The sequence below is a fragment of the Talaromyces atroroseus genome (genome assembly GCF_001907595.1).
Source record: "Talaromyces atroroseus strain IBT 11181 chromosome Unknown scaffold_1, whole genome shotgun sequence".
Lineage (NCBI taxonomy): Eukaryota > Fungi > Ascomycota > Eurotiomycetes > Eurotiales > Trichocomaceae > Talaromyces > Talaromyces atroroseus.
The window spans coordinates 1,493,705-1,506,836 of NW_017971433.1; the positions used below are offsets into that span (position 1 = coordinate 1,493,705).

A 13,132-nucleotide genomic window follows, 5' to 3' on the forward strand; every position below is an offset into this window, starting at 1 on the left:
CAGGTAGTTACAAGAAAGCCAGAAAGGTTGTTCGAACTACACCGAACTTATGGTGTATTTTGTCAAAACTTGACTTGCCTAATACATGATGATTATTCTAATCTCAATGCATTCAGCTTAGAAAAAAAATTATAAAAATAATACAAGGGTGTATATATACATAATTCCTAACCCACGCAACATATCTTACATGTAGACAAACGCTACCATGAAAACAACTGTGGCACCGCACATTTTTTAGGTATTAAAAGATACATTCAGCCGTGCTGATTCCTGATCTCATGATAAAAGAAGTTCATCCTTGATATTCGTTTTCAACTTCTTCTGCTGCATCGTTTTTTTCAACTTCTTTGATCAAGTTATGTATACTATCCGCTTGCCCGACGTCTGCATATACCCATCGAACAAGCTTTTTTCTCAAGTTCTTTCTTTTATTGGCCTCTCCTTTCCGTAGCCTTCTTAAATGGCCGCTCGTCTCTCGATCGATTTCGTCTTTATCTCGCTTGAATCGCCGGTAGCGTTCCACACAAAAGTCGAGAACCTTATAGACATCGCTTTTAAATTGGTCTGTTGTCGGGATCGCTGTCATGGTCTTTGGGGAATGTGTGATTTCTTTAAACTCCTTCACTGCAGCTCTAGTGATGATTCGCAGCGTATTCAGGTTTGGGATCACGGCCTTGCGCTGCTTCTCCCAGAACCATGCCCAATCGAATTCAAGGTCGAGATCAAGAGGCTCCTCCGTCTTCGGATCAGCACTCTTGTGTAACCGATATATTCCATCTTCTGTGAGTCGTGGCGCGTGAGATCGTTCAATATCGACGCACCACATTTTCCACATGTCCATGCCAATTTGGCTGCCACGAGTTTCTACCAGAGCATTGAGTAGAACGTGGAATGCCACGGATGGAATGTAGGGCAGTGCATCTCGTCGTGATGAATTTGTGTAATTGAGTTTCACCTCACCACAGGTTTGAGCAAGTCTCCCGGGAGTTGAAGAGAGTACACTGTGCCATCGGTAAATGGCTCGATCATAATGATGATTAATTTTCTTGTCGGAATGTTGTTTGGGGTTGTATTCGCCACTGAGTATACGACGCAATAAATCCTCGGCCCGTAGAAGCGACTCTTCAGCATCCTTTGCCATCGGGTTTTCCCAAACCTTTTGTTCTAAGCGAAGAATAGCAGATGCCAGTGTGGCCAGCGTGCTTTCACCCCATGTCTTTTGTCTGTATTGACGTAGGAGATCAAGGATTCGCTCTGCTTCATCCCACTGCTCAAACATAATGCGGAAATTCGCTAGCGCATTGAATGTGTTCCGTGAGATAGGATATCTGAGTTGCTGTATGACAACATCACCAAGTTCACGATTTCGGGTCGCTGCGGCGAATCGAAGAATGGACGGTGCCAAGCTCTGATCGCCGTATGATTCGAAAGGAATAGTAGGCCCGTCTGCATCAGATGAGAAAAGTAACCATTCGCCAAAGTCAAAAGCCTTAGCAGTTGTGACTAAGTCTAAAAGATCAGCTAAGGTTCCATTCGATAGTGTTGGAATTGACGATTGATCAATCCGGACAGAGGCCTCAGGCAACGAGTTCGGCTCCAGTGAAGGCGCGTGAAGGCCTTCAGTATCTTTGTCCTTGCCCCAAAATTCGCGTATGCGATCCATTTTGCTGGTATCGATAATTTTGAGCAGTCGAGTGAAGACTCTCATAGCGCTCTCGATTTCGCGATCACTTGAATAGAGTCGCAAATTCTGTTGCAGTATGCCTGCGAGCATAGATGACGAGCTGTATATCTCATATTTACTCAGTGCGGAAAGCCTTTTATGATCGACTGGAACAGAATCATCCCAAGGTGGCATAGGGGGCGGCAAAGCGTCTATGACTCGTTCCAGTGATCCTGGGTGCATGTCTGGCCGTAGCCTTTGCACTTCCAGCACTTGAACGATCTGACGGCTCGTAGTGTTCAAACTTGGGGCTTGGCCGTTGCTGTGCGACTGCTTTATTCTGTTCAAAAATGCGAGCGACTCAACCATATCTTCGGCGTCAGAACTATCAGATCTGACGTCTGTCTTCATGTAATTAGCGGCATGGGTTGCTAAGGCCGTGACGACTTCAGTACTGATGGTCAGTTTTCCTAAGCCATGAAAAGATCCCGATTTGTTTTGCGCCTCCTCGGGTGTTCTTTGTATATCAGGATGCGGCCAAAAGTCATCGATGTCAATATTAGTATCACTAACCAAGTCGGGTTGATTAAGGAGAGGATTCCACGATATCATCTTCCAGGCTGCTCCGTAATTCATCCCTTGAACATGCCTGAGGATCCATACGCCCTCCTTTATGTGACCCTGTTCAATGCAAGACCAAAGAATAAACTCTAGCCAAATTTCGTGACCTAATTGCCGAACACCCATCTTAAAGGAGCGATAAGGAGAATCTTCACCAGCAGCTTTCGCTTTGGCTGTCACGTTGGCTTGATGGACCAGCCATGCTGCGTCTGACAGGACATTCATGATATGCGTGGATAATAGATACAATCCTGGAGGTCGAAATAGAACATCGTCATCGGGGCGTTTTGAAAATTTATAGATCGCATCCGAAACCTTTCCAGAATGGTGAAGGCGGGCAAGTGTTTGATAGACGTATGACATAGCTAGCTCAGACTCTTGTGTTGACTTATCCGCAGCCGCCACTACAATGAAACCTAGAGTCTGCCAGATTTCTCCCATGATGCCCAAACTAGTCATATTGCTCCGCGGCTCATCTGTGAAATGTTCCACGGAACTCGGGCCTGAAAGCTTTTCAAAGCCGGAAACAATAGCGACACCTGGTCGAGATCCCTCAAGTGATCTCGCGTATGAGTCACTAGTGATCAGTTTCAATTCGTGATGTTGCCATTTCAAATTAGACGGAAGCCCTTGGATATACTGCAAGTTTTCTTGAAGGTTGTCCGCGGCGTCTAGCATCTTCGTGATTAGTGCATGGACGGCAGGCCATCTTTGCAGCGTAAAACCAAGATATGCAAGCAAATCCAAGTTCCCCAAGACGCGTGCATGGCGTATAATATCTGCAATACTCTCGCCCTCGCTACCAAGATTACCATGAGGTGTGTTGACGTGTAATGAGGCTGGCGTTGGGACGTCGTTCAATGTTGTAGCGTCACGCAGATCCGGAGGGAGGAACGGTTCGAGCTGTCGCATCCAGGCTGCTGCATTTTGAGCGTTCCGCGGTCTGAATGCAGAAAGCCTTTTTGAATAAACATATTCGCCCTTAATCGAAACGTCTCTGAAAGGGACCGGATTCCTTGAGAGCGTCTGGGCCTCGGTGGCTGTTGCAATTTTTCGAGTAGGCAGTCTAGTAGGGGGGCCGCTAACAAAATCAGAGCCTAGTATGGAAGTCGTCAATCCATGACAGCGATTGATATGAAACCTGGAGCCCAGCTGCAGAGGACGGCCAGAGCGCAGGCAAATTCTCATGACCCGGAATATGTGCGCGTTGAATGGTGATGCGGATGGAGGATTGAAACACGACGGACGAGCTTTCCAGACTCCGGAGGCATATCTAACAGCGTAGCCCAGCCCAACAGTATATTTTGGCCCCAGAAGGGCTAGAAAGGCAACAGCTATAGCTAAAACATGTGGAAAGGGAGTATATCGAGGTGCGTACCTCTGAGCTTCGAAGCCGGAAAAGTTCGCGGAAATTATCTGCTTAGTCAACTAACTAAACCTGGCTGTGGCCAATCAGCGGGAGGCTTCACACAAACCTCACAGCTGTATACTACGTATCTACACACTGCGTACGAGATTGATCGCTTAGTTTAGGGCCTTATTACCTGTTCAATTATGTCAGATCGTAAGTACCAGTATGCATACGACACCGCATGTTCAGCTGTACGTGCATGCGTAAAATCAATGAAAAAACGACGAAAGGAATCGCCGTACAAGCAAGCATATGTTGAAGATAACCTCGACAAGTTGCTGAAATCCTAGAAACGAAGTCGATGCAAGCAGTGTTGAACAGGAAGTCAGTCAAAGCACATCACATGAGGTTGGTGTCATCAACTTGAAGCTCAGGTGAGCAATGGAATGTATACATGAAAAAATCGACAGGTCATCACTCATTCACAGCGTTTGTAACAGGGTATATGAAAATATAAGCCAACAATAACTCCTTAACGTATAATCAATAAGCGCTAATACCAATGAAAATTGCAAGCGAGCTGTAAGAAAAGAAATGGTAGATATGTAGCTTTGCGGCAAGTTATAGTTCGTCAGCTTCAGCCATTTCTGGGTCTTCGACTGACTGAAAGTCGCCGCCTAGTTCCTGTTCGACTTCTTCGACCACGAAGCTCTCATAATCTTCCAGTCCTTTCTGTACATGAACTTTGAAACGAATTATATCGTTCAACATGCTCTCTACTCCGGTGTGTAGCTCTTCCCGAAGTTGGTTTGCACGTAATGTAAGCTGTTCATATTCGACATCCGTGTTCATTTCCCGTTGTTCCATGAGTTGGACGCTTTCAATTAGTGACGCGCGCATTTTTGCCAGCTCTTTTTCCATTTTTTCGATCTGAGCGTCAGACTGGACCTTTTGCGTTGTTGTAATCTCTTTGGTGCGCTCAAATTCCTCCTCGGCGGCACGTCTCCGGTGTTCCAAGGCCTCAATTTCACTACGCTTCTCGTCCATGGCTTCCTTGATGTCGTTGAGGAGGTCACGATCGGCCATATCTCTTTCCGCGAATTTCTTCCTCCGCTCATTGATGTCCTTTCGGAAAGAGATCAAATTTGCACGAACGACCCCTCGGAGGTCAAGCTTCACTAAATGCACTGGCTGGTAACCGTTATTCGCGTCCGCAAGAAGTCGATAGCCTTCTGGTGAGCCCTGATTCTGTGAGCCGCCCATTTGCGAGGAAGAGAAGCTCGCTTCATTCACGTTTAGACGAATCTCGTAGTCTTCGCCCTTGGCATTGACGGCTGACTCTGGAATCAGACTATTTTGATAACCTAGCGTATTGTATATTTTCACCACTTGTTCCAGATCTTCAAGCTTCTGGTTCGCTTCAGTTTCTTTCTCCATAACACGTGAGTGCGCTTCCTCCAGCCGGCCTGCAGTGTCCTCAAGGCTTCGCTGCAGCCGCTCACGCTCAGTGTTCATGCGATCAATATCCTGAATCGTTATACCCTGGCTATCGACGCTTGCCTGGAGTCCAGACCTTTCTTCTTCAGCCGCCTGTAACTCGTCTTCAGTTTTCTTGATCTCTTCGTCAAGGAACTGAATGCGACTCTTGTACTTGTCAATTTTTCCCTGGACATTTAAGTTGTAATCCTCAAACTTGCGTTTGTCATCTTCGAGAATCCTAAAGTGCTTGTCAAGCTTTGCCATATCCGGAGCGTTCTTCTCTAGGTCCTCAAGCTGATCGCGAAGAGCTCGATTTTCAGCTTCCAAAACTTCGAGTTCTCGAACATATTTCTCATTTGACTGCTCGAATTCAGCTGCCATAGCTTCAACATGGGGAACGAGCCGTTTCTCAGCTATATCGTCGTCTTCATCCTCGCCACCCTGCAACCAATCATGATAGGCTCCAGTCAAGAATCGGAAAATGATACGATCTCCCGATATATCCACACCAGCTTCAGCACATGCATCGTCATATTCACCGACAGAATAATGATCCAGCATCTTCGCAAGTTGCATTATCCAATGAAGCATAGCAAGAAAAGTTGACCAGTTTTGACCACCCACTGCAGCGATTTGCGACTTGGTTATACTTTTCTCGTAAGGATAGCGCAACTGTTTCAAAATTGGCGGCACTTCAGCTTCAATGCTTTTCTGAAACTTGTAGCTTGGGTCGATTCGGCGATAAAGCCACTGGAAAATATAGGTAAAATCCTTTTGCGTTGGTGATTTCAGAGAATTCTGCCCTAAGGAGTGTTTCATTTCCAATTCAAAGTTGTTGTGGGTTAAGTATTCAAGAAGCTCTTGAGCAATCCGTGCTTGAAAAGATCGATCTCTTAGGGGGCGTGGATCTTTCGGAACACCTGCAGGAACAGGCCCTTGGGTGAAGAACGATTGGTGGGCCATCGGCCCCCCAGCCACGGATGGCCGTGAAAAAACGCTGCTCCTCCGTTGAGGATTTTTCTGCGAGGCGCTGTTGGTAGGAAACGAATTAGGAGCATAGCTGAGTCGTCCAACTCCGGTATTCTGGAACACGTTGTTGGAGACGGATCGCCTGACAGAAGAAAGACCAGCATCGGGGCCGAAACTGCCGCCTGAGGATGAACGCTGGAAATTCGGTTGCTGAAGCCGGCCTAGTGAGTTGAAAAGGGACGTTGAACGCGAGTGCTGAGACGTGAACGGAGGATTTTGATGAGCGCCAATTGAACTCGGTCGTTTCAGCGCAGATGATGGCTGAGGTAAGGAAGAGAAATTCTGCACACTTCCCAGCGTCTGTGCCAAGGACTAGGTCAGCTGGAGTTAACGCAGTACTCAAGTAAAGTAAGCCACATAGAGAAGAAGGAAGGCTGGTCATCTTACTTCGCGGGGCCGCTTGATGCTAAACAAACCCGTGTCTTGCGACATGATGCTGTATTCGACCAAAAGTGGTCGCGCGTTCGTAGACAAAAGTGAACCACAGAGAGACGAGGTGGTTTTTATAAACAGCCAAACTATATACCAGAAGCCAATGCTAACTTGCCAAAAACGAATGAACAATGTATGCGCGCGTGCAGTGCCTAAGGTTGTCAGAAACCTTTGCGCAGATGTAAACAAAAGGCGGCGGTTTCGGTCGTCTTAGCAAGCGGGATGCGTTTGTCCCGGAAAGGCAGGCGGTCTGCGGGCCAAAGAATCACGTGCTTCACTCTGGAAACGGCTTAGCGCAAACATGGAGCATCATGTTCCGAGGTCCAGCATTGATTGACATCGGATCGCATCTCGTTCTGCCTCGCTTCTGAATCTACGTAAACCAGAAAGCTTACATTTCGCCTGCCAGTCGGTCAATGAAATTGTGGTCTTTGTGGCGACTCATAGATATATACGCTAGATCTGCTCGATCTAAGGATTCGCCGGTATGGCTCGAGAGGAGCTCATCTCCTCGGCTGTAAGTTGTTTTGGCTGAAAAAGGTGCTTTACCTTGAACATTGCTAATTCAGTGCATTTGCACTTATAGGTTACCTGTACGCTCCATGCAAAATTATGCATAATTATGATGAGTGCAGCATGCTGATTTGCCCCAGTTCTACAGGATCCGTCCGTAGCAACCTCGCCGCTGGAGAAGCAGGTTGCTTTTTTACAGTCAAAGAACCTTACACAAGAAGAGATAGATATTGCTATTGCAAGAGCTCGTGAAGAGACTGTACAATCGACGGCAGCGACAACGAATCCTCCCGTTGGATATAATCAACAGCAATCTCCTATCTACCGGCCAACGCCTCCTCGGTCAGGCTATGGGTATGCGCCGTACGGTCAATGGCAGCCTCCTCCAGAGTAAGCGCTTCGGAAACATTCTTCTTTTCCATTCTGGATTTTAATTTCCGTTTAGGGTCCCGAGAAGGGACTGGCGAGACTGGTTTATAATGGCGACAATAACCGGGGGCGTTGGTTATGGATTATATGTCTTGGCAAAGGTAAGTTACTTGTACAGTACAAGCAAGTCTACCTTACCTCGGAATCAGAGCATAGCTAAAATTGGATACAGAGATATGTGGTGCCACTTGTAGCTCCTCCCACCCCTCCACAGCTAGAACAAGATAAGCAGAGCATTGATGACGAATTCGCCCGCGCTTTTGCCCTGATCGATCAACTATCTACTGACACGGCGGCTTTGAAATCGGCCGAGGAAGCGCGAACAGAACGCTTAGACGCTGCTCTACGTGAAGTCGAGAACGTATTGTCGGACTTGAAGTCATCCACACAGCGACGAGACGATGAAACTCGTCGAATAAGTGACGAGGTCAAGAATTTAAAGGATAGTATACCTAAAGCACTCGAAGGTGCAAGGGAAGGAAATGAAGACCGACTTAAAGAGCTTGGCACGGAGCTGCGAAGTCTCAAAACCCTGTTGAATAATCGTCTTAGCGCTGGAAGCTCTGTTGCCACACCGATATCAGGACGCCCAGTCGGATTGGCTACTACAACCGAGCCAGCATCATCATCTACTCCCGGTGGCTCTGTGACATTGCCGTCTAATACAGCCTCGGCCAGTGCCCCTACTGCTTCTGCGTCTGGCAGTCAAACACCCAGCTCTTCAACTTCAAATAACCCGCTGTCCCAGCTGGGCAGACCTGCTTCAATTCCTGCCTGGCAGATGGCCGCTGCTAACAGGTCAAAGACGCCGTCTCAGCCAACTTCATCTACTCCCGGCGATGAGCCGCAGAGCAACGCGCCTGCGAGCTAGGATAAAATTTCCTTGTATTTTACGGATGAGGACATAATATGACTTTAATTTGGATTAACTTTTACCTTGTATACGTATCAAGGGGCAAATGTATGGATTGCGCTCCCTTCGTAAGCTGGCTTTCTTTCCATCTTCACATGCTCAGATTCGCCGTGCAGAGAGAAATAATGGTGGGTCCATGACCTCATTGGTTGAAGGCTGCGGGTCACGGGTAGGACAACAGAGCCGCCTCGATCAACTTTTGATCCTTCTTCCATCGTGAGAGTGCGACACACCATGGAACACGAAACATCCAACATGCGCGCGGCCGATCGCCATCATAGCCATAGGTCTCACACTCGTTCCATGTCGCCCCGCCGCAACAGTAACGGTCACGACAGGGTTCGCGATCACAGCCGCAGTCGCAGGCATCATCGAAGATCGCATTCACCTGGCTACAGCTCAAAGCATGGCAATAGACACAGAGAACGGAGACATCATCGATATGAGCGCAACGAAATTTCCCCGGTATCCGCGGCACCCCCTGTCCTGCCGTACAATACAAGACAACTCTCGAAGCGGGATCTTTCTCAATTAGAGCCTCTGTTTGCGATGTATTTGGATATACAAAAGGGCATTATAATCGAAGACTTGAGTGAAGAGGAAGTCAAGGGGAGGTGGAAAAGTTTTATCAAGAAATGGTAAGTAATCAGTCTCGACATGTAGGATCAAAATCACAAGAGTGGCAGAGCGGACAAGGAGATTGGGAAGGAAGAGCGAGGCACTAGCTGACATTTTAGGAACCGTGGAGAACTCGCTGAAGGATGGTATGACCCTGCCACCTTCGCGAAGGCTAAGGATAGCTTGGACAATGAGCGCCCCAAAAGTATGAACAGAGACTCGGCATCTTTGAGCCCACCAGAGCCATCTGGAAATGAAGATTCCGTCCCAAATGATACAGGAAGAGATGAGGCTATGCTAGAAGATGAAGACGATGAGGATTATGGGCCTAAGCTTCCTCGCGGAGCTCTTACCTCCAGGGGCCTTCCATCTGGTCCCACAATACCAAACCTCCAAGACCTAGAGCTTCAGCGCGGTATGCATTTATTCTGCTCCTGATCTGCGAGGATATCCCCCATCTAACAGTTGGATTAGAACAAGCTCGCGCGGACTGGCAAACTGCCCGCTCGGCCGCCCACGCTCAACACAAAGGGAATGTTTTGTCCCACAAAAGCCATCTTCGCGCATTCGAAGACGAAGTTGCCCCTCGAGCAGAACCCGGTACACACGAGCGCAAAATGGAGAAGAAGAGGGAGGCAGCAGCAGCAAATCGGGAATTCGCAGCCGGCAGAAGAGGGGGTTCCCCGGCGATGGACGCCGCGCCGGAGGCAGAACTAATGGGTGGTGGTGGCAATGATGATCTGGAAGCACTGAAAAGGGCGAGAGAGCATGAGACACGTAAGAAAAACGAGAGAGAAAGACGCCGTGAAGAAATCTTAAGGGCCAGAAAGGCCGAGAGAGAGGAACGTTTAGCCGAATACAGGCAGAAGGAAGAGGAGACTATGGGGTGGTTGAAGGCTTTAGCCAAGCAGCGATTTGGATAATTTCCAAGTGTGTTTGCTGTGCATACTCAAGGACTTTGAGATTAGACGCCATGTTGCATTTGTCTTGGTTGAATGTGATGTGTGTCATGCGATTATACCGGAAGTTTTCTGAACTTATACAATTATATATTCATACTTATTTAAGTACGCATGAAATTTCATGGAGATGTGCTATATTGAAGATACATATATAGCTTATGTGTGACCTATGACCGAGGATTTCTAATAATACATCATATCTGATTCAACCATGTGATGGGTACTTGATTCTTAATACATGTGTATTTGTAGACAGTTTTGCATTTTATCGCTATGCTTCTTAATCCAACGCGGGTTCATCGTAGGAAGCTTCTCTGTTCGGATCGGTTCATCTCGCCATTTTCATAGGTACGAATTCAGGGGCATCAGGCTTCAGGGCGGTCTTATGAGTTTTACTATTAAGACCAGCCTGCTGCTGCCACAGCCGACAGTAGTATCCACCGTGTTTGACAAGACTTTGATGGTCTCCTTGCTCAACTATACTTCCTTCCTTGAGGACCAGTATCTGATCTGCCTTGATGATTGTTGATAAGCGATGCGCTATTACTAGGGTAGTTCTCCCTGCGGTTAATTGCGCCAGACTGTGTTGAATATGCGCCTCAGTCTCACTATCCACAGAGCTCGTTGCTTCGTCCAGAAGTACAAATTTCGGATTTTTGATTATCACCCGGGCTATTGCTACACGCTGGAGTTCTCCTCCGGAAAGCTTGACGCCTCGTTCACCAACTTTGGTTTCATAACCGTCTGGGAAACTGAGGAATCTTTCATGAAGCTTCACTGCCGCACATGCGTTATGAATTTCCTCAACAGTAGCCGTTTCCTTTGCATACTTTAAGTTATTGAATATTGTGTCGTTAAAAAGTGCAGGATCCTGAGGAACGACGCCTATGCTCTCTCGAAGACTTTGAAGGGAGACATCAGAAATATCTTGGCCATCAATTTCAACAGATCCATAGTCTGGATCGTATAGGCGGAAGAGAAGCTTTAGAATAGTCGACTTTCCGCTTCCTGTTTCTCCAACCAACGCGATTGTCTGTCCTGGCAGAACCTCAAAACGAATGCTCTTAAGCGCTTGACGCCTCTTATCGTAGGAAAATGTTACCTCGTTAAAGCTCATAGCACCTTGCTGAATTCGTAGTCTCTTTGCGCCGGGTCTATCTGTGACGGACGGCACTTTTCTCAGCAGGGTGACGAATTCCTCGGCATCTACCAAATCGAGAGTGATAGAGGTGAACCCGCTAGAGACAAACTGAAGTGGCCCGGACAGCTGAGCCCAATATCCAAGTAGCATAACAAAGTTTCCGACTGGCTTGATGTCTTTCGAGACTTGGTATGCAGCAATCAAACAGGCACCCATTAAACCGAGAGACAGAATCGATGATTGTACAAAGGCTTCCACTTGATGCCATCTCCGGACAGACATTTCGGATCCGAGACGGTCATCCACTGCGAGGGAGTGACGATCTTTCTCGAAGTCGACTTTATTGAAATACGTAGCGGTATACCAATTGTTTGTTGCTTCGCAACGAATATTAACTTCTTTTCCGATGGCTGAAATATACTCCTTGCGTTTGGATCTTTGCAATGCAACTATCCTTCCAGATGACCATAGGAAAAGCCCTATCACTGCCGCAGTGATTAGGCCCATATAGGCGCCAAACATTACATGAAGTACGGTCACCGCGATGAAAAGATCAGACACCATTGGCCCAAGCTGAAAAAGGACGGTGCGTACCACGTTTCGAATAACAGTTCCACGAGCGAGTGAATGCCACACTGATCCCGAACTCTTGTCATCATGGAAATCACACGAAAGATCCATAACTTGGTCAAAGCCAGTAACTACTATCCGTTGATAAGTATGTCTTTCCAAGGGCAACCACATGTATGCCCTAAGAACTGAGATGCCACCACTTGACTCAAGTAGTCGGAGAAAGACAAGGAAGGCAATGTTCGTCCAAGGAAGGACGTTCTTTTGCGCCAATGTATTCGTGATTATTCCAAGCTGAACTGGAACATACACAACGAGCAGACGGTCAGCAAGTAGGCAGAGACCAACGCCTATGAATAGTAATTGTAGTCTGAATCGACCCTTGGGCCATAAGAGTGGGAGTGCGAACTTCAGAATTTCCAAGCTCTGTGTCAAGATAGATTTGGCTTCCTTGGCGTTGGACTCGTCACTGGTGTCAACATCGCCGGCTGAGCTATTATCGACAGTGGAATAACCCGCAATGTTTCCTGAGCGTGAACCGTGCAGTAAAGGACGGTGTGCATCACTTATAGAGTCCTCTTGATCGTACCTCCAAGGTACGTCTTTATAGAACACTCGTGATGCTGCTAGACGGCAGAGCAAAAATAAATCCACAAGGCGTATTACCTGCAAGGCAAATGTGATTTTGTGGAACGTGTTGTTTGATCTTGAACGAAATAGAAGGAGGATCGACTCTCCAACAAGATAGATTACCCAAGAACTCCACAGTGGAAGCCCGAGTGAAGGGGCACCGTTGGTGAAGCCGGCGAGTAAAAGGGTCCATACTAGGATCGATCCGAGTGAGAATATAATGCTATTTTCAGAAATGTGCTGTCTCCTATAAAAGTGCGCGTGGAGTAACAGTGCCGCATCTGCGCTGTAACTGAAGAGGAGGCATAGCATCAAGGCTAGTGTAGCGCCGCGAACAGCTCGTGGTACTCGCACTGATGATGATGACGACGATGCCCGGCCCGTGGAGAGTATGCGGCTGAGAGCAGATGTCGCAATGTAGAACAGCCCGGTCGATAGGGGAAGAAGTGACTGAAGGCCATACAAAGCGGGAACCAGGACGTCCGTCGTCGCTGTGGCTGGGGACGACATAATGCAAAGCCTCACCACAAAGAAGCACTGGTCATGTCAATTGCAAGCACCATATGATTGCGTGCAGTGTTGGGGAGAGAAATACAAAGCTTTGCAGTTGAGAGGTGAAGCTGACGAGGAATTGAAGTCGGGGATCTTCCGCGCGAGGAAGGAGGCGGCCGAAGTCACGTTTTTGTCTGAAATGGACGAACACAAATACCAAGTTTTCCTTACACACATTCGTCCTCACTGTTCTCCTCTTGAAAGGTTCTGTTCAGATCATGCGCTT

At 47.5% G+C, this 13,132-nt stretch overlaps 5 protein-coding genes across 5 annotated transcripts; 2 read left to right on the plus strand and 3 right to left on the minus strand.

Moving 5' to 3' along the window:
* Positions 1-295: 295 nt before the first annotated feature.
* Positions 296-3,475, minus strand: UA08_01597 (hypothetical protein; the record flags this gene model as incomplete). Its single annotated transcript, XM_020261278.1, has 1 exon — positions 296-3,475. The coding sequence occupies one exon, from the start codon at positions 3,473-3,475 to the stop codon at positions 296-298; it is 3,180 nt and encodes a 1,059-aa protein (XP_020123376.1).
* Positions 3,476-4,259: 784 nt separating this feature from the next.
* Positions 4,260-6,578, minus strand: UA08_01598 (putative kinetochore protein ndc80; the record flags this gene model as incomplete). The annotated part of the gene is made up of 2 exons (XM_020261279.1): positions 4,260-6,458; positions 6,534-6,578. The coding sequence occupies 2 exons, from the start codon at positions 6,576-6,578 to the stop codon at positions 4,260-4,262; spliced, it is 2,244 nt and encodes a 747-aa protein (XP_020123369.1).
* A 487-nt stretch (positions 6,579-7,065) lies between these two features.
* Positions 7,066-8,391, plus strand: UA08_01599 (hypothetical protein; the record flags this gene model as incomplete). Its single annotated transcript, XM_020261281.1, has 5 exons — positions 7,066-7,095; positions 7,165-7,171; positions 7,232-7,481; positions 7,537-7,621; positions 7,693-8,391. The coding sequence occupies 5 exons, from the start codon at positions 7,066-7,068 to the stop codon at positions 8,389-8,391; spliced, it is 1,071 nt and encodes a 356-aa protein (XP_020123370.1).
* Positions 8,392-8,667: 276 nt separating this feature from the next.
* UA08_01600 (hypothetical protein) lies at positions 8,668-9,974 on the plus strand (the record flags this gene model as incomplete). The annotated part of the gene is made up of 3 exons (XM_020261282.1): positions 8,668-9,071; positions 9,171-9,466; positions 9,526-9,974. The coding sequence occupies 3 exons, from the start codon at positions 8,668-8,670 to the stop codon at positions 9,972-9,974; spliced, it is 1,149 nt and encodes a 382-aa protein (XP_020123266.1).
* Positions 9,975-10,341: 367 nt separating this feature from the next.
* Positions 10,342-12,864, minus strand: UA08_01601 (hypothetical protein; the record flags this gene model as incomplete). The annotated part of the gene is made up of 1 exon (XM_020261283.1): positions 10,342-12,864. The coding sequence occupies one exon, from the start codon at positions 12,862-12,864 to the stop codon at positions 10,342-10,344; it is 2,523 nt and encodes an 840-aa protein (XP_020123267.1).
* Positions 12,865-13,132: the final 268 nt, after the last annotated feature.